At 44.5% G+C, this 21120-nt stretch overlaps 1 protein-coding gene across 2 annotated transcripts in view; it reads right to left on the bottom strand.

Annotated features, from left to right (window-relative positions):
• MAP2K5 (mitogen-activated protein kinase kinase 5) overlaps nt 1-21120 on the bottom strand; it is a 182766-nt gene that overhangs the window by 99475 nt on the left and 62171 nt on the right. For both annotated transcript variants that reach the window (XM_006033317.2, XM_025215098.1), the window contains exons 10-12: nt 9550-9618; nt 9375-9456; nt 4595-4656 (exon numbers count right to left, since the gene is read on the bottom strand). In XM_006033317.2, coding sequence (XP_006033379.1) covers nt 4595-4656; nt 9375-9456; nt 9550-9618 — 213 coding nt within the window. The remainder of the gene's footprint in view (nt 1-4594; nt 4657-9374; nt 9457-9549; nt 9619-21120) is intronic.

Raw genomic sequence — 21120 nt, 5'->3', positions numbered from 1 at the left:
GATCAGTCTAAAAATCTCATTCACTCAGTAACAAAACACAACTCAAGTGGAGCCTGAGCCTCTTTTGTATGAATGATGATTTTGAATCCCAAGTAAATTGCTCTAGATGGCATCTCCATCGTGCTACACTCTCGCACTCCTAATCCAAGAGTCTTGTGGCCTCAGATGGTAATTACCCATCACAAAAGGCCTTAATCATATTCCACATATCCCCTCGATGTGGCCTTGTTCATGCTAGCCTTTCAGAAAGCAAAACAGAGGAATCCTACTTGCACATTGTTTTGAAAACTGCAAGAATAAAAACATCGTTGCTAAAAAAAGATAAAATAAAATAAATGGCCTTTCAGACTTCTCCAAACCAATAAAAATGGCTGGGGTACAAGCAGCTTCTCTCCTCATTTAACATACATTGAGACCATTTAAACATCTTGTAATATTTTAAACATTTTTGCAGGGGTTTTTAAACATTTTTATACGAGAAGAAAGCAAACATTTGCTAGGAGAGAAATAATCGGCCAAGTGTTATTAATCATCTTTATTAAGTAGCATGTGCTGAATAAAAGGCATACTATTAAACTAACGATTACAGTTAGATCATCTCAGCAACAACCACAAAAATGGAAGTTTGAAGTGGCTTTTTTTTTTTTCCTACATTGCTGGGTTTCCAAGCTATAAAGCCAAAAAAACACACACGCAAATTATTGTTATTCACTGACACTAAAAGAGATGCCACTTTCCTATTAAGGATGGACATTGGGGATTATGCATTCTTCTAAAAAATAAATAAAAAAGGCACTGGCATAGATTATGTGTTGATTGAACATCTAGGAGGCATTATTGGTATTCAGTAAAGTAGGTTTTGCAACAATGACTTGACAAAGCCTTGACACAAAAAGTACTTCTACCTGCTGTCAATCACTCACTCTCTTGACAGTTCAAGTGCACATCCTTTCAGGGAGAACTTCAATCAACATTAGCACTCAAAATACAGTGCACAATGTCACTGCTTCAGAAATTGAAGTGAAAATAAATGTGTGAAGTGGCAAGCAAAGGTAGAACAGTATCAGCCACAGAGGAGCCTGAATACATACGCGCGGGAGGAGGAGATCATTTGGCCACACCGAGGACGGCAGTGCCTCTCTCGGGGGTCTCAAGTTGTCCTTTTCCCTTGGGAAAAAAATTAATCCCTCTCCGTTCACCCAAAAGGAAGGAGGTGGCACAGAGAAAAAGAGGTTTCACCGTCTCACAGAGAGTGCGGGCTCTTCCAGGATTTTGCGGCGAGGACAGAGACATCTCGTGCCTTTGGAGGATCACCGCTAACTGCTGCTTCAGTCTCTCGCTGTTACCAACTCTCTTCTCCATGGCGCAGCCAACGCGTCCTTCTCGTCACCAAGGCCCCTGTTCAGATTTCTCTTCCGCTCCCCTGGCCCCGCTCTTCACCGCTCCCTCTTCCCCCCGACCCCTCCAGCGCGTCTTACTACATCCAGAAGCATCAGCAATCCCGCGGTTCGAGGACGATCACTGATGGGCCTCGAGGTGACTTAAGAGCCCCATCCTCGAGCCGCAGAGCTGCCTGGAACAACGGCAGATCCAGAACTACTACTGAAAGACCCAAGAATTTGGACAACATTTCCACCCTATCAAATACTTGGCTTTTTCAGTATTATTTAAGAAGGAAAAGAGTATCCCCCCTCCATAATGGCCTATTGCAAGATCAGCTCAGCGTGAGGACCACCCCTAAGCACTGCAGCTTGACATTTGAGTGGATGGATGGGAGCAACAAGGAAGGAAAATGCAAAAGGTAACAACACCTATATCACGTGATCTCGTATCATGTACCATTTACACAAACACACACTTAATAACCTATCCTTTGTATTACCTATACATATACTCATCTGTGCCCATTTATAGGTGGATGCATGTGCATTATGTGGACGTATATTTTTATATATACATACACATACGTTGAATCTGTATATAGCTGCTTGCATTTTGAGGTGCCCAGTCTAAGACAAGTGCCTGTATCAGACAAATCACCAGGGCATTTGGCAGCATTTATTAAACCTTGAGAGTCTCTGCAGCCAAAATTACCCTGCCAGCTCTAAAGACTGCGATTCTGCCAACTCAGGGTTGAGTCTCATTGGAAAGGACCTGCATGGATAAGGCTGTACTGTTGTACCATTTTATGGATATCTGCCTGGCATTTAATTTTGGGTCCATCACAGTTACCCTTAGAAGAAAATCCACGAAGAGCCTGTAGCCACGTGATCTTATTAGCAGACAGCTATCACATTTTAGACCAGTTGGAGTCATTTTTAGGGTTCCTGCTAGCTCCTAAGAGAAGGCTGGATAGAGGATATTGGTTTCAGTGCTGTCACTCTGGTACCATCCACGGGCAATTAAAGTTTGCTCAACATTTGTTTTTAAAAGAATAAAAGTATCATGACAAATCTGGTATAGCAGAGACCACAAACTGGTCTGGCCTGAAGGATACTGTGAAGGTCTATATGGTGCACTGGCTTTTCTGGGGAAGCTTGCACTGAGAGGACCCCTCTGCTAATTTTGTAAAAAGATTTTAATTAACTGATGTGCAGGTCATGCACATTTTTCTGCAGACTCTATAGCCTGCCGGCATTGTGCGTCTCTTGGGAGAGCGTAGGACAAATGGCCCCATGTACAAAGTGCAAGGAAAGAAGAAATAAGATTGATCGATTTGAAAAAGCTCCTGCTTTTCACACAGTCCAGAGGACCCAGATTTTGTTTATGCAAAATATAACATCTTGTGCAGTTGGAGTCTTGTCCTCACCCAAATTCTGGCCTTTTCTTTATGCTTTCCCTCTCACCAGTCTATGATGTAAATCCTATGCTAGAAGCCCCTCTGGGCTTTGGGCTGATTGCCTCTTTGGGGCAAGGATCATTGTATCTGCAAACAGCGCGTGCAACAATTCAAGCAACAGCAACAAGCAGCGGGCCAGGCGGACCGGTGGGATGTGCGGCTGCTACGGCTGAGAAACTATCTGGAGTGCAAAGGTGCTGGTGCCCTTTCTCCAGCAGCCCGAATGGCGGAAAGGTGCCAAGTGTGCAGAGAAGTAGCACCCAGGCAAAGAAATGTGCCAAAATGCAGGATACCTGCCTCATAAGGAGAAAAAGTGGCAGGTGTAGGACCCAAATGCTTCCAGTGGCTGCCACCTGGGACTAGAAAGCAGCATTTGCAAGTCATAGCAGATTTTGTAAGTCATACAAGGGGGTGGAGGAAAAGGACCAGAACGCGAAGGGAGGAGCTGCACTACGAAGCGGTGACCGATGAGGGGATGATAGCATAGGTCAGGACGGATCGAAGAACTGGGGGTGGGCAGTAAGAGGCAGTGGCAGGGGAATGGGACCTGAACACAGTGTAGGACTTTGTGTGCATTTGCGGGCTTCTCCAAACATCATCACACCTTGTGCACACAATATTTAACGTAACAGAGGAGGCTGCAAAAAGCAGCACGTAAGCCATGCCGAAGATAAGACGAAACATTCTGACTCTCAAATTGAGGGTGAAAAGCATTCAGATTCCACAAGAAACCACCAGGCTCACTAATGAGCAGATTTGAAGCTACTTAGAGGAAACAGCATCAGAAAAGGATGTTCATCACCCTGGGCAGGCCACACAAATTAAAAGAAAGTAGAGCTGTGAATTACAATGAACAGAGACTAAATAGCTGCCTGCATTGGATTAAAGGATTTAAATTGTCAGCTTGATGTATAATGAATGTGAAAACCCAGCACTTAATTAAATGGCACATGATAGAATAACTTTGTTATGCTTTAAACTGCTTAAGTTATCAAAGTATTCCTCAGATTTAGCAATTGTTTAGCGGTATCTCTCCCCCCCCCAACGTGCACTGAGACATTGGTCAATTAGACTCGATTCAGTCTTTGCAGAACATGGAGGTTTGGTTTTTTTTTTTTTACTCTGCAGTCTGTTTTCAGTCACCATTAGTGACATCCTAGGAGCGTTCAGCTCTCATGTGCGGCTGAGACACGACGGTGCGCTCCCGGGTGCCCTCAGGCATCCGTGTCGAAATGCTGCCACCGTACCAGGAGGATGGCCTAGAACGAAACTGCCCAACCTCTCCCCCGAGACTGCTGTGAAGTCGTGCCAACCACAGACAACACGGGAGAAGGATCCCGGTGAGCTAGCACCATGCCCCGAGCATGAGGCACGCGACCCTCTGGTTGTGCTCTTCCAGTCTGGCAGTTTCCGTCTTCGGCCTCCTTCCTTCAAGGAGCAGCTTTAGCTCAGGAAGCAACAGACTTAAATGACGGACAAGGTGCAGGGCACGTGCAGCAGGTCTTGCGGCAGCTTTTATTTGCATCAGACCTAGCTGCACCTTCTCAGCCCATGTGTTTCACCTGCCTTTGTCCACAGGAGAGAGGAGCTGAAGCTTTGTGAGCAATAGAGAGGAACCAGTCAGCAGCACAGTCTTTTGGATGAGTGGCTGGATGACGACTTGACAACCGGGCACTTGTGAATCAAATCTTAGGTCAAATGTGAACGTAACACAATGAGCAATTACTTAAAAAAAATAAATAAATAAATACTTACAGCTACCGCTATTCTTCCTAGGACATGTTCGGGAATTTTTCTATAAACATCCAAGGAGCCGCCTGCAGAGACAAATGCAATGTGCTCAGTTAAGCAACAATAAAATGCTAGCCTAGATTCGAAGTCACAAGGGCTTTTCTGCCCTTTGTTTATTAACGAAGATGCCATAAATGAGGCAAGAGTAGGTGTGTTGGAAACAGTTGACCTTCAAGACAAGTCTGAACAAAGACACAAGAGAACTCGAAGCTTTTCTTTCCTACCTGTGCTATCTTTTTATTTGCAAAGTCACAACTACGGTATTTCTGCACGCCCCAAAAATAAGACCTTGTTTTAGGAAGGCATATTATGAGGGGAGGGGAGGGGAGGGGAGTGGAGGGGGGACGATTTTTCTAGGCACAGCCTACAGCTGGCTTTTTCATGGAAAGGCTCTATTGCAAAAAGTCCCAGTCAGCAATCTGACAGCAGCTGCAAAAGGGTTACCGTTGGACTCCATCCCTCCTGCTTACTTGCTTAAAACCCACAACCCGATCCTGAAAGGCTGAACTTTGCGGGGGGAAGTGCACGTGTGTTGTGAGTAAATACAGTAATATGTTTTCTGACAACTCCCACGCTGAAGGGTAAGAAAGCAGGAGGCAGATTTTACCCACGAGAATGGAGCACCAGATCTGGTGCAATTTAAAATTTAATTTGCAGCAGATTAAAGAGGCACGAGAAACAATTACAGCACATTATAAAGTTGAGGGCAGCAGCAATGCCGTGTCCCGACGAGCCTAGTAAAAGGGATGTTGGCAGCAACTGATGGCACCTGGCACAGCACCACGGGCCTGACAGAAGTCCATCTTTCCTCAAAGGCCAAACCGAAACGATTCGGTGGCACCCTGCTCTGAAGGATGTCTGGTGTCATGGTGGCAGCGTCCACTGCTGGATGACGGTCCCTATCTGCCGTGCCGAGGGGGTGAGGAGCCCTGGCCCTTCCTAGCTCCTAACAAGGGGCCAGGCCCTCTCACGGGAACAGAAGGAAGTTTCCTTTTACCCAGGAAATGTGTGCCCGGTCAATAAGAGATGCTCCCATCCCATGTTAACACATTCATACTTGGACATAAAAGCAAATTTAAAATTGAGAATAAGAACGGCCATTCAGCGGTGACAAGGTCCGATCCTCCTTGATTATATTTACAAGCCTATGGGTTAGTTTTGTACAAAACGTGGTCTGTTGTCTCACATTCGGGAGCCAAGCCTTACACTCGAAACACAGAGAGTGCAGCGAGGGGGAAGGAGCATCAAAGAGCTCGTCTTTCTGCCTTACTAGGAAAATTAACAGGCCTTTTAATTGGGCAGAGCAGAAAAGCGAAAAGAGAAATAGAAATGGAGCTAGGCAGCAATGGTTACATCATATAGACAGCAACATCTATCTATCTATCTATCTATACCATATAGACTAACCCAAGTGAATCATCCATCCATCCACATTGTATAGACTAACCCTAAAAGATTATCTATCTATCTATCTGTCTATCTATCTATCTATCTATCTACACCATATAGACTAACCCAAGTAAATCATCCATCCATCCATCCATCCATCCACATTGTACAGACTAACCCTAAAATATTATCTATCTATCTATCTATCACATACATTTATGTTAAGAAAAGCTCTGCCCACAAGGTTGTAACTGCGGTGCCTAGAAGACAAGCTTCCAAATCCACATGAGGCATCTAATGTCTTTCCCGATCTTCGAGGACGTCAAGAAGCTGCGGTTCCCATTGACTTCTTTGGGATGTGTGGGTGGCTTGGCAATTCAGGGGAAGATGGACATAAAAACACAACCCAGCACCCCACCATTTCACCACCTTTATTTACTCAAGTAGCATTTTTATTACAGATGTAAAAGTGCAAAGATGAGGAAGTCTCATTTTATGTCCCCCATTGATCTCCAAGATCAATTAGCAGATCCACGGATGAGCGAGGTCAAGCGGTTCAAGCTCTGTGCGGCACTGTTCACAGCCCACGACTCGTGCAGCTTTTGCTGCTTTCCTCCCCATCGGAGCAGAACCGCACGCCGTACAAAACCGACCATGTTTTGACTCTACATACATACGTTTTCCCAAACAGATGGATGCAGCGTTGAGCTAACCTTTGCTATCCATCTGTTATTAGCTTCTCCGTGAAGGAGGTATTTGTTTGCACAGCCATCTGTGGGATTCACTGGCACGGGACACTTTCGAGGCAAACCTTTTAATGGGATGTTTGCAAAAGACTGGCTCTCCACAAACCGTTGCAGATACCTGTTCCCAGAAACGGAAACTGGCCAAAAAGGGGCCACGGTGGGGGGGGAGGGAGGCCTGCTTAAAGGCGGTTCACCTGCATGGTTATGCGTGCCACCTCCCTTGCTCTGCCCCTTCCCCTGCATGCTTAAATAGCAAAAATAAAGCTCGGAAGAGAAGGGTTGGCAATGTCCCAACTATTTAGCAAATCATTATTTGTGTCACTGCCAGAGGGAGCATACAACATTCAGGCACAGTCACGTGAAGTTACCATCAGGTAAAGGAAGGCAGAAATTTGCTGCTAGGAGCTACGCCGTGGTCACTACCCGTGAACGGTAGTGGGACCCACCCGACAGCAGCTTACCCGCCAGTGAAGGGCTAGCTCCAAAATCCTACAAAGTCGGAGCATGCACGTAGCTGCTACGCTGTAATTCCCACCCTTGTTTTTCTTGTAACTTGATCATGTGCTTTGCCCCTGTGTGGATTGCAGGTCATCTCCATACGCGTGCCAGTCATTGTTGCACGGTCAGCAGATGCCACTGTTATGCAACATCACAAGAGAGAAGCACAGCCTAAAGGCTTGACTGTCCTCGTTCAGGAATTAAAACTGCAGTGCTTTTATGAGCAAGCAATTCTGCCTTTTTTTTTTAATTGCATCTGAGCTTGCAGGAGCACACGCAGCCTCCGGTCTTCAGACTTGAGGCCAGTGATTCTCAACCAGGGTGTTGTGACACCCTGGGGTGCGTCGAGATCCTTTCAAAGGTGCCATGCACTGCAGTGTTAGTGCTGTTAGTACTGTTAGGTGTGCAAACATGGTTCACAGGATGAGGCCAGAGGTTTCAAATTGAAATTCAACATGTTAAACATTTTGATGTGGGCTTTCTCTGCAACAGAAGGACTGCTCTAGTATTTTTCTGTAGTCAAAAACCCTGAGTGGAAGCTGAGAGCTGGCATTTTCCAAGAAGTGCCTAAGGGCGGGTTGCCTCGAGTCTAAAAGGGTTGAGAACCACTGTTTTAAGCAAATGAACTCTTCAGAGCTTGCAAGTACTTCTTGGTGTGCCGACCCAGCTGGCACGCACATGCAAATACCAACTGACAGTGTGAGCTCACACTCCTGAGTGCATTAGTGATGACACAAGTACGGGAAACTAGAGCCTCTGAGCAATGCTTGTTTAGTGCAAGAGCACCAATGAATTCCACACTTGGGTTTTGCTGAATGAATATCATCCTTTTTAATTAACCTTGTTACATTTGGGAGAACAGAATCAAGACTCATCTTTGTAACTGGGTTGCAATGAACTTCAGGGCAGGGACGTGCACAGCAAAAAGAGCAACGACTTGTAACAAGACTAGATTGTTCTAATAACCAGAGAGCTATTAATACACGAAGGAAAATGAAGGACTTTGTGTTCCTCAAGAGAAATAAAAATGGAACTAGGCAGCAATGGTTACATACAGACAGCAATATCTATCTCTATATAGATAGATAGAAAGAAAGAATAGATCTATATCTATCACATATATTTATTTATATGATTTATGCATATTTCCTGAAAGACAGCCCTCTTTGCATGACTATTTTTATTAGCTTATTTGTAAGACTCCTACTTCTTCACATCCAACTCAACTGAACCTTAGAAGGAAAAAAAACCTGGCTAGGCCAGAAAACGCTGGCTCTTGAGAAATTCTTGTTGAGAGTCATGGACTATTACTTTAATAATGTAAGGACATCAGGAAATTCAGACTCTAATGCTGGAAAGTATTTTAGTTCTAGTGTACCAGACACGAGGGGACTTCATCAGTCATGAGAGAGAGACTCTCAGAGTTGATACACAGCAGAAAGCAATGATTATAAATCGCTTTAATAAGTTCCTTTTGCCCATCTAAAGTGTCTTTTGTCCAAGGATCTCACAGCACAAAATTTCTACGGCAAAGTGTTAATAAATCTCCATAAGGACGCTAGTACCAGCTTGCAAGGAAGGCAATGTTATGGGTCTGAAAGAAATTCATGTAGGGAGAAATGTGAACACACCAAAGGAAACTTAGTACAGCATAGCTAGACAGCTGTGCTGGAAAATAATTCCTTATCTTGCAATTAAGAACTGATTTTCACTGCAAACACACAGGACATTGGGTTAATAGATTTCTTTAAAAGAAAATCTGTTTTGGCGATTGAAACATTAAAAGAAAAGAACAGCTGTTTTGTCAGCGAAGACAGATTGTATGAAAGAATCAAGAATCAAACCACAGATTAAACTAGCATTTATTTCTGTTCTACTTAAATTTTCAATAAAAGTAAACAAAACAACATTCAGGAAAATATAGCATATGGAGAAAAATATAACCACAAATGATCACAATGCCAGTCTGATTTTGAAGCCCGTAAGTAGTCATTATTAGTATTTTACTATATCCTTTTTTTTTAAACGATCACATTCTATTATTCAAAGTGCATATCTTTAAATCTCAATTACATTTTAACAATTAAAAGTAGAAAAAGGACACAACTCACCATCCATGAATTCTGTACATAGCGAAATTCTGTTTTCTACAAAAAAAGCACCATAAAATCCTATGATATATGAGGAGTCGCACTGCAAAATGAAAGAGAAGAGCAGCATATAAAAAAAAAGCCTCTGCACCCAGACCCTCGGCAAACATAATTAAAAGCGGTAAAAAAAGAATACCTTATAAAGGATTTCTAACTCCGACATAATCTGTTTTTGGAGCTCCAGTGTAATATCTAAAGGTATGACCTAAAAATAGAAACATTAGAAAAATATTATCTGTTCTGGAAGGAAATGCAAATAAAAACACAAAAATTTAAAAGTCAACAAACCCTTAAAAAACTCAAAAACATATATTGAGAGTTAATGTGTAAAAGAAGAAAGGTGGGAGCCAGGCCAGGGGTAGTTTTAGCGGAGTGAGAGGCAGAGAGTGGAAACTGGAAGCCAAGACTCAGCATGAATTACTTGTAATAGTTGCTTACCATTAAAGTGACTGAGGTACACTTTCTATTTTGTCTACACAAGTCACCCAAAGAGAGGGAAGTGTAACGTGTCCGCAGTGCCAGTCACTGGGCACATCTACATATGCGCCCCACTGAGCGGTTGTTACAGCGCAGTCATTTAGTACTTGCTTTAGCTAGTTTCCAACCCTACAATGAGCTACGAGCAATGAGCTACTGAGCAGTAGCGTCGGCGTCACGACTTGTGCCCGGCAACGTAGCATCTCATGTAGACATGCGCAGTGCTGCCTAAACAACACTTAGTCCTTACATGATATTTGAATCCAAGGATGGTAACAATGCTATTTGCATGCATTTAATCTCAACCCCACCCCAAAAAGCCAGAGAAGCACCATCCCCACGATACAGGTGGGGAACTGCATTGTTTTTAACCCAGAGAATTTAGGTCAGCGAAGGGTCTGAGTACATGCTTAGCAAAACTACTGGTGACATTCAAGTTGGGTGGTGCTGCAGACATCCTGGAGGGTAGGGCTAGGCTCCAGAATGACCTGGATAGACTGGAGAAATGGTCCAAAATCAATCAGATGACATGTAACAAGGACAAATGTGAAATCCTGCACTTGGGACTGAATAACCACATGCACAAATACAGATGGGGAATGAGTGGCTCTGCTGCAGTACTGCAGAAAAGGACCTGCGCGTTACAGTAGACCAAAACCAAACCGCGTACCAAGTTGTATTAACAGGAGTGTCCCTTGCAAATCAAGGGAAGCAATCCTTCCACCCTATGGGCGCATCCAGATGAGCACACACGTGCACGTTTGAGGCTTTTGAGGCACCACAAAATGCACGGGGCGCACGTGAAAAGGATCTTTGCGCTGTGTATTTGTAGCATGGAGCCAAAATTAGATGCTAGGAAATCCTGGTATCGAAACAAAACTCATCAGAAAAAAGCAGGGCGGTGCATGTGGGTGCAGCATGCGCCGCCTGAAACTGGAGCCTGGCCGGCCAGGCTCTGCATGCCCGGATCGCCCCCATTGCAGCCCCGAGAGGCCCCCAGGACGCCAGGTAAGGCCACTGGGGCCTCCCCTACCCACTCGGGGCAATCTGCTGCATGCCAGATGTGCATGCAGGCGCGCTCCCCAGGGACAATTAGCAGCACCACAACTATGTGACGCTGTTATTTGTCCCTGGGGAAATGCACGTGCACACTCGCCCCATTTGGGGCCCCACGCTTCAAGAAAAATGTGGCCAGATTGGAAAGAGTCCAGTGCAGAGCAACAGAAATGAACAGGGGCCTGAGAAACCTGATTTAGGAGGAAACGCGGAAGGAGCTAGGGTTATTTAGTCTGGAGGCAAGCCTGAGGGGGATTTGATAACAGTCTTCAAGTACTTCAAGGGTGGAGGTAGACGACTGGCTGCAGGGGACAGGACTAGGAGCGATGGCTTCAACTGCGGCAGAGGAAATTTTGGTTGGAGATGCGGAAAAACCATCTCGCTGTAAGCGCGGCAGGCACTGGAACAGGCTGTCTAGAGAAACTGTGATCTCCAGCCTAGGATATTGCCAAGCTCAGGTTAGACGGACGCCCGATTAGGATGACCCCGTCTGGAGCAGGAGGCTGGACCAGGCAACCCCCTGAGATCCCTTCCAGCCATGCTTTGGCCTCAGGAGCTTGAGGACCGATCTGCTGAAGTGCCTCCTTGCAGAGAAAAAGCCTAACTCCCGGGACCCTGCCAAACCTAGGTGGTGGTGGACACATTTTTCTGACTGGTTAAAGGTTATAACATTTTTATGGGGAGTGATTTTTTTTTTTGCAGTTTTCTTGACAGAAATATAATTTTTATTGGTTTTTGATACATTTCTTAGAGGAAGATTTGAGATTTTTGTGTGTATTATTTGACTGTATTGGCAATTTTTATTTTTGACCGATATTTGGCCAGTGTACTGACCAAATTTTATTTGACTGGTCCACTACCCAACCCCAGAAAATACCCGAATATATGCTTTTTATGTATCCAAGAAGTTCAGAAGGGAGTTCCTGCCATTCCTCCAAATGGCTCCTACTTCTTAAATAAATACCTCTATTTCTATATGGATTCTGAACATGGTTCATATAAAAATAGATGTCTAAACATCCTTCAAAATGACCCTATTCCTTCTAATTGAGCACACAGCTGGTCTATGCAGCCATTACAATTTATTTTGTTCCCCTCGTTCCCTCCAGTTGTTTGTTACTTCCGCTTGCCGGCAATGCTGATCTGCCTGTGTGGATACTCGCAACCACAGAAAACCCAGTATGCAAGATCTCTGGGGCAGAGATTCTCTTATTATTTTGTTACTATAATATCTAAGAAGAACCCTGATCCTAATATAAATTATTTTTAAACAGTACGAACCAAACTGATCGCAATGTAATGACAGGGCAAGATAAAGAACCCCACATCTTGGTATGATCTAACAATTGCTTTTATAAAGCTGTTCATTAATATTTATATTTTTAAATACAAGAATTAATAATTAAGACAAAATAATATGGCCTCCTAATGTCATAAATACGAAGTAGGGGACTGAAGGATGCCGTACAGGTCTGTATGGCATTTATCAATCACTTTAAGAATTACAGACTGACTTGGCTCCTAAGAGGAGAATATTTTCATCTTAACAAGCTAAAAGTCAAGACAAATGACCTTGATTGTAGGAATCAACTTCAGGCCAGAAATAAGGGCTCACCAGCTGCTTTTAGGAACCAGGTAGTTTTTAGAGGGGAATATAAAAATTGTCGAATAAGACAAGACATCTATTATTCAAAGGGTCCTTTGGAAGAATCTGAATTTGGTGTCACCCATTTGATTGGGTACAGTCAAGTGTAGGTAATTCCTGGTGCTCTTATCTGAAGAAGTCCTAGAAGAGGCACACCAACCACTAAGCCTGCCTATAAAGTTCATATTTGCAAAATTGTGCGGTACAATTAACATCGCAGGGAACACCCCCCCCAGGGCGGTCAGCCAGCACGACTGCCCCTCGATATGAGAGACAGAGTGGATATAGTCACAATCATCCCAATAGCTTTGAGGTGTTGCCTTTAAAATCTAATTCAGATGCCTCTAAGGACTGGGCTGAGCACTGTAACCTTTTAGCAAAGGGACAAGCTGGCTTTATGGATGGCAGCTCAGTTGTAGACAACTGTTTTGTGCACTTGCATTCGATCTATCCATACCGGTCCCTTGGGGGAAGTTGGGAGGGGAGAAGGAAACGGTGAAGCTTTGGTGGATTTGATATCTGCTTTTGATTCTGTTGACAGAGGCCACCTGACAGACGCTGACGGCCTCCTCCCAGGGGTGCAGGCCCCCGGATCTGCACCAGGTGACAGGAGGCTGCCGCTGCCGCCTGAAACCGGTGCTGGGCACAGCCCGCACCCAGCACCAGGGAAGATTGATGCTGCCGCCAGTCCCAGGCAGCAGAAGCAGCCTCCTCTCATCCGGGGTGCAGATCCGGGGGCCCGCAGCCCCATGGAGCTCAGCCCAGCAGCAGGAGGCAGGGAGATCCAGGGCTGCGCTCTGCCTCCCGCTGCCAGGCTGAGCTCCGTGGGGCTGGCGGAGCCGCTCGGAGCACAGCCCTGGCTCTCCCCTGCCTCCCGCCACCGGGCTGCTTTGAAACTCAAAATGTTTTGAAACTTTGGAAACGTTTCGAGTGCCCTCCTTTTGTTTCAAAGCTTTTTGTTTTGTTTCGATTTCGCTGTTTCGAGCTCGAAACGCATTGAAACAGCTTAGAAAAGAAACACTCGGTGAAATTTCGCACAGCCCTAGTGTCCCTCATCACTACAGAGGGATACAGACAGGTCCAACCATGAAGTCCTGGAGCACACTGACCCTTCCTTGCTGGGGTGGTGACAATCAGAAGGGCTGTCTGAAAAGTAACAAGACATACTGAAAAATCCTACAGTTGCTTAAACAGGGACTCCACGCATTTCATGAAAGTTATGTTGAGATCCCATACAGAAGCTGGGTCTTTGAGAGAGAGAGATAAGTGTACTGGAGGACTTCAAAAATCCCCGATACAGTTGGGTGCAATCAATGTTTCAAGTGCAGGGAGTTGACAAGGATCTTTTTGGTACTTCAGCATCAAGTGGGTCCAGATTGGGCTGGACTGTCCTTACAAAAAACTGTTTCCATTTGGAGGATTAGTCTTTGTTGTCTTACAGGAGTACTTCTTGAAACTTTTAGAGGAGAATCATGGTCAGTAACATTTAGCTTGCAATTGTCCAACACTTCTGGTGCAGCAATGGCGGGTTTGGGTAAAATATCTGGACACAGTTCTGGGATACCATATCTGCACAGATTGGGAGGTGAATGGGAGGGCCAAATGAACATTTGCAAGAGGTTTGACTACCAAAATTTCTTTGTCCAGTAGACATCTATTCGGATCAGCATGAGCTTGTCTGGTCTGACTTTGGATAGTACGCCATGACTTAGGGGAGGATACTTGGAGCTTTAGCAGGAAAAGGTAGGATGAGTAACTCCAGCTCGTTCTGCCCCTGGAGCTGATGTGCAAACGCTTCATGTTAGCCTCATGTTAGGCAAATCATGGGAGTTCCCAACTGGTTAAATATAGACTCTACGATGGATACTTGTAGGGACCATTTTTGCTTGGTTACCTTGTACCTACCTGGTTGCTGCTGGTTCCTGGAAGATGCAGAACCAATAATGTTATCTTGGTGTGATGGCACCGAGTCCACAGCTGGAGGGCTTTCCAGCAAAGAAGAGACCAATCAAATGCCTCTCTTCTTGTTGACAGTGTGCACTGAAGCTGTGCAGTCCCTTGTGATTTGCCTTGCACTACCCTACAAGGCTGGCAGGAATGGTACGGAGGGGACCCTGGAGCAGGACCTTGCCATATGTCTGCAGATGGCCCAGGGGTGATGAGCATTATGTGAGGGGATGGAGACAAGAAAGGAATCCTCTTCTGTGTATTCACAGGTCCAGCCACTCAGAATTAAAACTGTGGTTTTTAAGTCATGTTACAATTTAGCAGGCAAAAGAAAGACCTCAGCCACAGCTGCAAGGACTGCAAGTGAAGTCTGGTAAGCACGGTCACGTATCCGCATGCCAAGACGTGGCCTGGACACATAGATACACTCATTGCTACATTAGATGGCAATGACCGGTGGGAGTGCAGCCTGTCCCCTGGCAGGTCAGTTCTTGCAGACAGTCTGTCTTAGCACCTACGAACTCAGTCCCCTGTGATTATGTTCGAGATGATTTCTCCTGGTTCACACAAAGTCCTAGATGAGAGAACAGGGAGGATGTATACCACTGCTGCTGAAGTCTTCTCGCTCAATCCTCTAGGTACAGGTCAACGAAAAGTCCCTCTCTGCTCACGTGCACTGTCACTACTGCCACACCATTAGTGAACATCACCGGTAGGGTGCAGAATCTGAAAGGCAGCATCCTGTACTGGTCATGGACTAAAAAATGTCATCTGAGAGTGGCAGGAGTGCCAAGGACCCTGCCTTGATGGGTGAAAAAGGGTCCTTCTGTAAAAACAGGATGCCGCCACTGAGTGTGGTTCTTCCTGGTCATCCTGCAGTTGTGGTCCAGTCAGAAAAGCTGAAGGAAAAGAATACTCTCTGTTTTTCCCCCTAACACAATAGGGGCCACTTGTGGGAGATGTGACGGCAGATGCCACTCAGCCCAAAAGAGTCACGATAACCTGCTGGGTGGCTTAATACTGGCTTGACCAATCCCATTCCCATTAAGAGAGCGGCTGAGCTCTGGAGCCGGCAGGATCCTCTGTGATGCTGACTACAAATCTCGCAGAAGCTTCTTTATTTGAAGACCAGGAGAATACTCTTCAGTGACAGATGGTATGAAGAGACCTCTCTAAAGGCAGTGTCAAAGTGCTGTCGGTACTGCCTGCCTCGCAGTACATGCCTTGGTGCCAAGGTACTCTTGTTTCTTCCACGGTCACATATTTAGTGGTAGGCATCAACGCCAAGGGTTGCTCAAGAGGGCGCTGAAGAAGTCTTCCTCTGTGCTGCGCCTTATCACTAGCTCTCCCTGCTGTGTGTACCGCTTGGCGGTTTTATCCACATGTGATACATATAGTTTGTCATTGTAGAGAAATACCGAATGCCACCTGAACTCTGAAGTAGCTGAACTTAAGAGAGTCACAGTGTGCACGGACGGTATCTCTACAGCACCAGTGCAGTCAGCTTCACCGTTATGGGAGTCAGAGTTGATGATGAGCCTTTTCTCTGCATTGTGGTCTCTCTTCTGGTCTTTGGCATCACTTACCTAAAAGGGGCACTGGATGAACCTCGTTTGACTGCTACCAGAGCTTTGTGGCTTGTCCTCAAGGCACTAAGAGACCATCATATACTGATGCATCCTTGAACCTTCGCCTTCTGTATCTGGTGACTTGCAGGTTATTCTGGAGAAAGAAGGGCAGGTCCTGTCCTGCGGGAGAATCGCAGCTGACCCATCGGTCATACCCTTGTACACAATGCAAGCTGGGCCTCGGTAAGCTCCTATCTGATGCACACAGAGCACATGGGCGCCCACAGAGGGATCTAAACACTTACAGACTTCATGACTCTGGCTACTAAGGTTATACCTATAGGAACAGCTTCAAGTCTAAAATTTTAAAGGTTCCCTTGGTTTTTTGCAGGTCCCTCCATCTTTCTATTTTTGAGGGCTTCTGAAAATAGGTTTGAGCATAGGACTTAAAAGAGAGGAAAAATATTTACTGTATTTTCTCACATACCTCACACCCTCCAAATAATTCTCCAATTCTCCAAATTCAATTTCAAAATTCAAAATCCAAATTCAGAAAGTTCTCCAATGCCTGATGAAGGGTGTTTTTGCCTGAAAACTTGCAATTAAAGAATTTTTTCTGCAAAAATCTTCTTGGTCTAATAAAAGATATCATTTCTATTGTGAATCCTGATTGCCTTTTTCTCTAGACCAATATGGCTACAACCTAGATACCCAACACATGGAAGATATTGAATTTTAGCCGATTTTTAAAAATGAAATCTTCATATTTCCCAAGCAGGAAGCAACTGTGACGACCTGAAACCTGAGATCCTGCTCCTGCCTTTGTTTCAAGGTAATCTGCATCCTCACAGATCCCCACAGGAGGTGAGAGGCTTCATACCAGCTATGAACTGGCTGCCCAGAGGAGATGTCCATCTATTGACTCCTCTGTGAAATCCTATGAAATATGAACTTTCATTTCTACCTAGGAGAACTTCTACAATCTTTTCTCCGATGCCTGATGAAGGGTGTTTATGCCCAAAAGCTTGCAATTAAAGATTTGTTTTTGCAAAAATCTTGTTGGTCTAATAAAAGATATCATCTCAAGTATGAGTCATGATTACCCTCCAAATAAGATGCACAGCCTGTTTTGGGAAGGCAGAACGAAGGAAAAAAAGATCTCCTCCCCACCCCCATCACAGCTGAATGGTGACAGGAGGGGATCCTGACTGCAGCAGAAGCGGGGTAAATTCTACCTCCTCCCTCCCTGAGGCTGGCAGAGTGAGAAGCATGGTGGTCATCTTTCAACAGTGTCTCCCTGCTTCTATTCCAAGTGAAGAATCCAAAAAATCAGCTTCTCCACTTAAGACAAGACCCCCGATTTTGGCGTGCTTATATTGGGTGAAAAGGTGAGTGTGGTACATGAGCAAATATGGTAATTAAGCTTAAAGCCAAAAATATTTGTTAGTAATTGGACACGATTAATACAGCTAATGTCTTTCTGGGCCCTTCAGGTAACGGCCACCTAACGAGTCAAGAATTATTTGGAAATTTTGTATGGGTGAAGGAGGGGCTTTAGGGCTCTTTGGTTTTTAAGTCAGCTTATTTGGAAGGAAGATACAATTGGCTGTGGGGAAGCGAGACACACAAGCTGCTACGGGATCTTGCTACGGCTCTGGAGGAGGGATCCAAGATCTGCTCTGGACTCGAACCACCGCCGTCCCCCGGAGCTGACCCAGCCGTAAACAGCACTTGCTCCTCTGGGCTGCAGACTCAAACGCAGGCAGGTGCAACGCTACCCACATCACTGCCTCCAGTGCCACTGGCTACAGGAAACAGTGCGCCAGAGCCCCATGAGCCATAGTTTGATGTCCAAGAGCAGGGGCAAGGAGAGGATTGTGTATGAAATTAAATATTTCTATCATGTGAAATGATTCAACTTTTTAAATAAAATTCCTTTCTGATTTGATTTTGTTTTTTGTTGGGGGTGGGAAAGGGGTTCAAAGTGTAATTTGAAGAGAAGGGTCAACTCAAGAAAGGGTTAAATTGTTTTTTTTTAATATATTTTATGATTGCAATGATTTTAGAATTTGTATTAATTTCTTTGAGCTTTAATACTGTGCCTTCATAATTAACCATCCATTGAAATGGGTTGACACCTTATTAGCCTTCATTTTACCTTTTTCCCTTACGTGTTATTTTGGAGTTAAAACTCCATTTTGAAGTTAAAGGAAAAGCAAATATTGTACTTTTGCAGAATTAACAGAACACAAATTATGTGCTACATATAGTGCTGATGAAACAAAAAGAAGGGGAGTCCATTTCCAAACATACATTTTTACAGTATTGACATCCGTCTAAAAGAAAAAAGCATAACCATTTTCTATCAAGAGTTTGCTCTAGGGTTATTTATAAAAGCTCTCACTAAACTAAATTGTAACTGTAATATAGGGCTGCCAAGAAACATTTAACACACTTCTCTAGATCAATAGTCATTTGCCAACAATATTCACTTACATTTTTCAGAGTGGAAAACTTAAAAAAAAAAAAAATTGCTGAAACACTATGAGTTTTATCCCTTAAAATATTAACGGGGTTTAATCTTGTCAAATACATTAAAAGACTACATTTTCTCTTATTAATTCCTATTTACAGTGACAACTCTCCCTGCCTTCTTCACCGCAGGTTTCGCTGACCTAAACACTAACCAGTTAGCATGATTGGTGTCAAATGCAGCACCAGCATCCAATCAACCACGACCTGGCAGGAGAAAAGTCTCCAGCTGTTTTGAATTAAACTACAATTACATACAGGCCCTGCATTTTACTGTCAAAAACTAACTGGAAAGGGATAAGCATCCCTACAACTTTGCTATGTCCCCTTCCCTCCTCATTCTACATTCAGTAACAATTGCAGCCTTTCTTTTAGGTTCCCTTGCAGCACACATTCACTTTGCTGTGACAACCCAGAATACTTCATTCAAAACCCTGAGACTAGGGGCCGATATACAGGGGACATGGTAGACGATGGGTTTTCCAAATCATACCAGCAGCCATTGCTTACTGCTTCCAAACCCATTGAGCTAGCTTTATTGCCCACCAGAGTTTCACTGTGTCCAAGCTGGAGCTAGGTGGCATGACTTCAGAAAACCTGGGGAGAAATGCATTTAACCATAGTTTACGAGTGAAATGCCCTGTCATTTAAAAATGAGGCTATTTAGGGCGTTCAGCATTGCAATCGAGCCAACACTAGGGGAAAAAAAGTTCTGCAAATCCTGGCCTGACTCTAAACACGCATTCCCTTAATCCATGCTCACCCTGCTTTTGTGAAGTTTCCTCCCACTCTAAGACACAGGATTTGCTCACAAAAAACCCCCAAATTTTAAGCATGCATGAATATTAGCACTAGAAATGTTCTACATGGCTGGGGCAGCATTTAAAGGAAGCAAGATGATATAAAATTGGATGCTTATCTTGCTGGGATCCTATGACCCCAGCTGACTTTCTGCCTTCGGGCAGGGGGCTGGACGTGATGATCTTCCGAGGTCCCTTCCAGCCCTCATGTCTATGAATCTATGAATCTATAATACCCCCAAACTACTGCAGCTGATACGCAGGCAATAAATAAGGATCGGGTGGCATCCTTCATAATTGTAATACATGTGGCACAAATGTGGTAGGAAAGAATGAAATTTAAAGGCTCCGTATAGCCAATAAACCTTGGGGCAGCCTCCTGGCACCTTTGGAAAGGTCTGGATGGCCAAGGAAGGAAAAAGTGATCTGCCCCGAGAGTTAATGAGAACAGAAGAGGAGACTCAATGCATCACGTATGAAATAACCTGCATTAAATTCAGCGCTGTGCTGTTCGGCTTATACAGCTGCAGAACTGGCAAACCGAGCACAAGGAAGTGGATGTTGGGCAACCTCTAAGACAGGGACAAAAATTACAACACTGAAAGGCCACAAGCAGGGTGGGGAAGGTGGGTCTGACAAATCTGCCTCAACTCTGGCACCCCCAAAATTAGCAGAAACTGTGCTCTGCCGTAGGAGAGCTGGAGGTGGGAGGCCCAGGGTGGGTTCATGCAACATGGAGCTCAGCTCTGAGCTGTTCGTGGTGGTCAAGCATACACATACTTTCTTGGCAAGGGCAGATGGTAGTAGTATTCCCTTTTTTCAGATGATAAACTGAGGCTCAAGGATTTACACAAGCTCTGTGGAATCACTCGGCACTAAATCCATATCTTCGGATTACCGATCCTGGGTGGTGAACTACTGGGCAGCTCCTCGAATGAGCAAACGCCACAACCGTGGATGGCAGCATTAGAAATATCAACTTCCCGGCTTAAAATAAAGCAGCCGATAAGCAGACCGAGTAGGTTCAAAGAGAGGAGAACTCGAATACCTAATACTTCAAGGGAAAAGGGTTAAATCTACAAGAGAAATACCTGAACATATTTCCCCTGCTCTCCACTACACCTCCAGGACAAATAAGGATGAGTTGTCAAGTTAAATACAAGCAGTCAAGTGACTGAATTATAATTTACTCTGTGCTCAATTTAAATTAGTGTGAGGCTATTAAAATATACAGTATAAATACGGCAATTCATCACAAGCTGTCATGGATGACTTCATCTATTTGCTGGAGTGGCATACGTTCCACTAAAGGGAATGAGTGCAAAATCACAGGTCAAATTAAGCTGCTATTCTGTTTTAATTCACTTATTTAATCTGTGGCGACATAATTGTCTTTTACAGTATGTACAACTCAAAGGAAATTTGGGAGTATTATAGTCAGTATACAAATGATTAATCAAATGGTCCATTTAAATGCTAGTTTAAGAGCAGCAGAAACTAAAGCAGTTGAAGAATGGCAATCAGACACAGTACGCGGGCAGCTAGGATTTTTCACCCTTCTTTAGATGGATTTCCCCCCCTAATTAGAAAATAAATCCTATTTGGAAATCTAGTAAATCTTCCATGCAATATCTAGTTGAAAAGATTTTCCAGAATAGATGAGGGTGTGGAGTACTTTGGCC

Source organism: Alligator sinensis, unplaced genomic scaffold (assembly GCF_000455745.1).
Source record: "Alligator sinensis unplaced genomic scaffold, ASM45574v1 scaffold1423_1, whole genome shotgun sequence".
Classification (NCBI taxonomy): domain Eukaryota; kingdom Metazoa; phylum Chordata; order Crocodylia; family Alligatoridae; genus Alligator; species Alligator sinensis.
The sequence above is the reverse complement of the archived record's forward strand: the minus strand, read 5'-3'. Positions and strand labels throughout refer to the sequence as shown.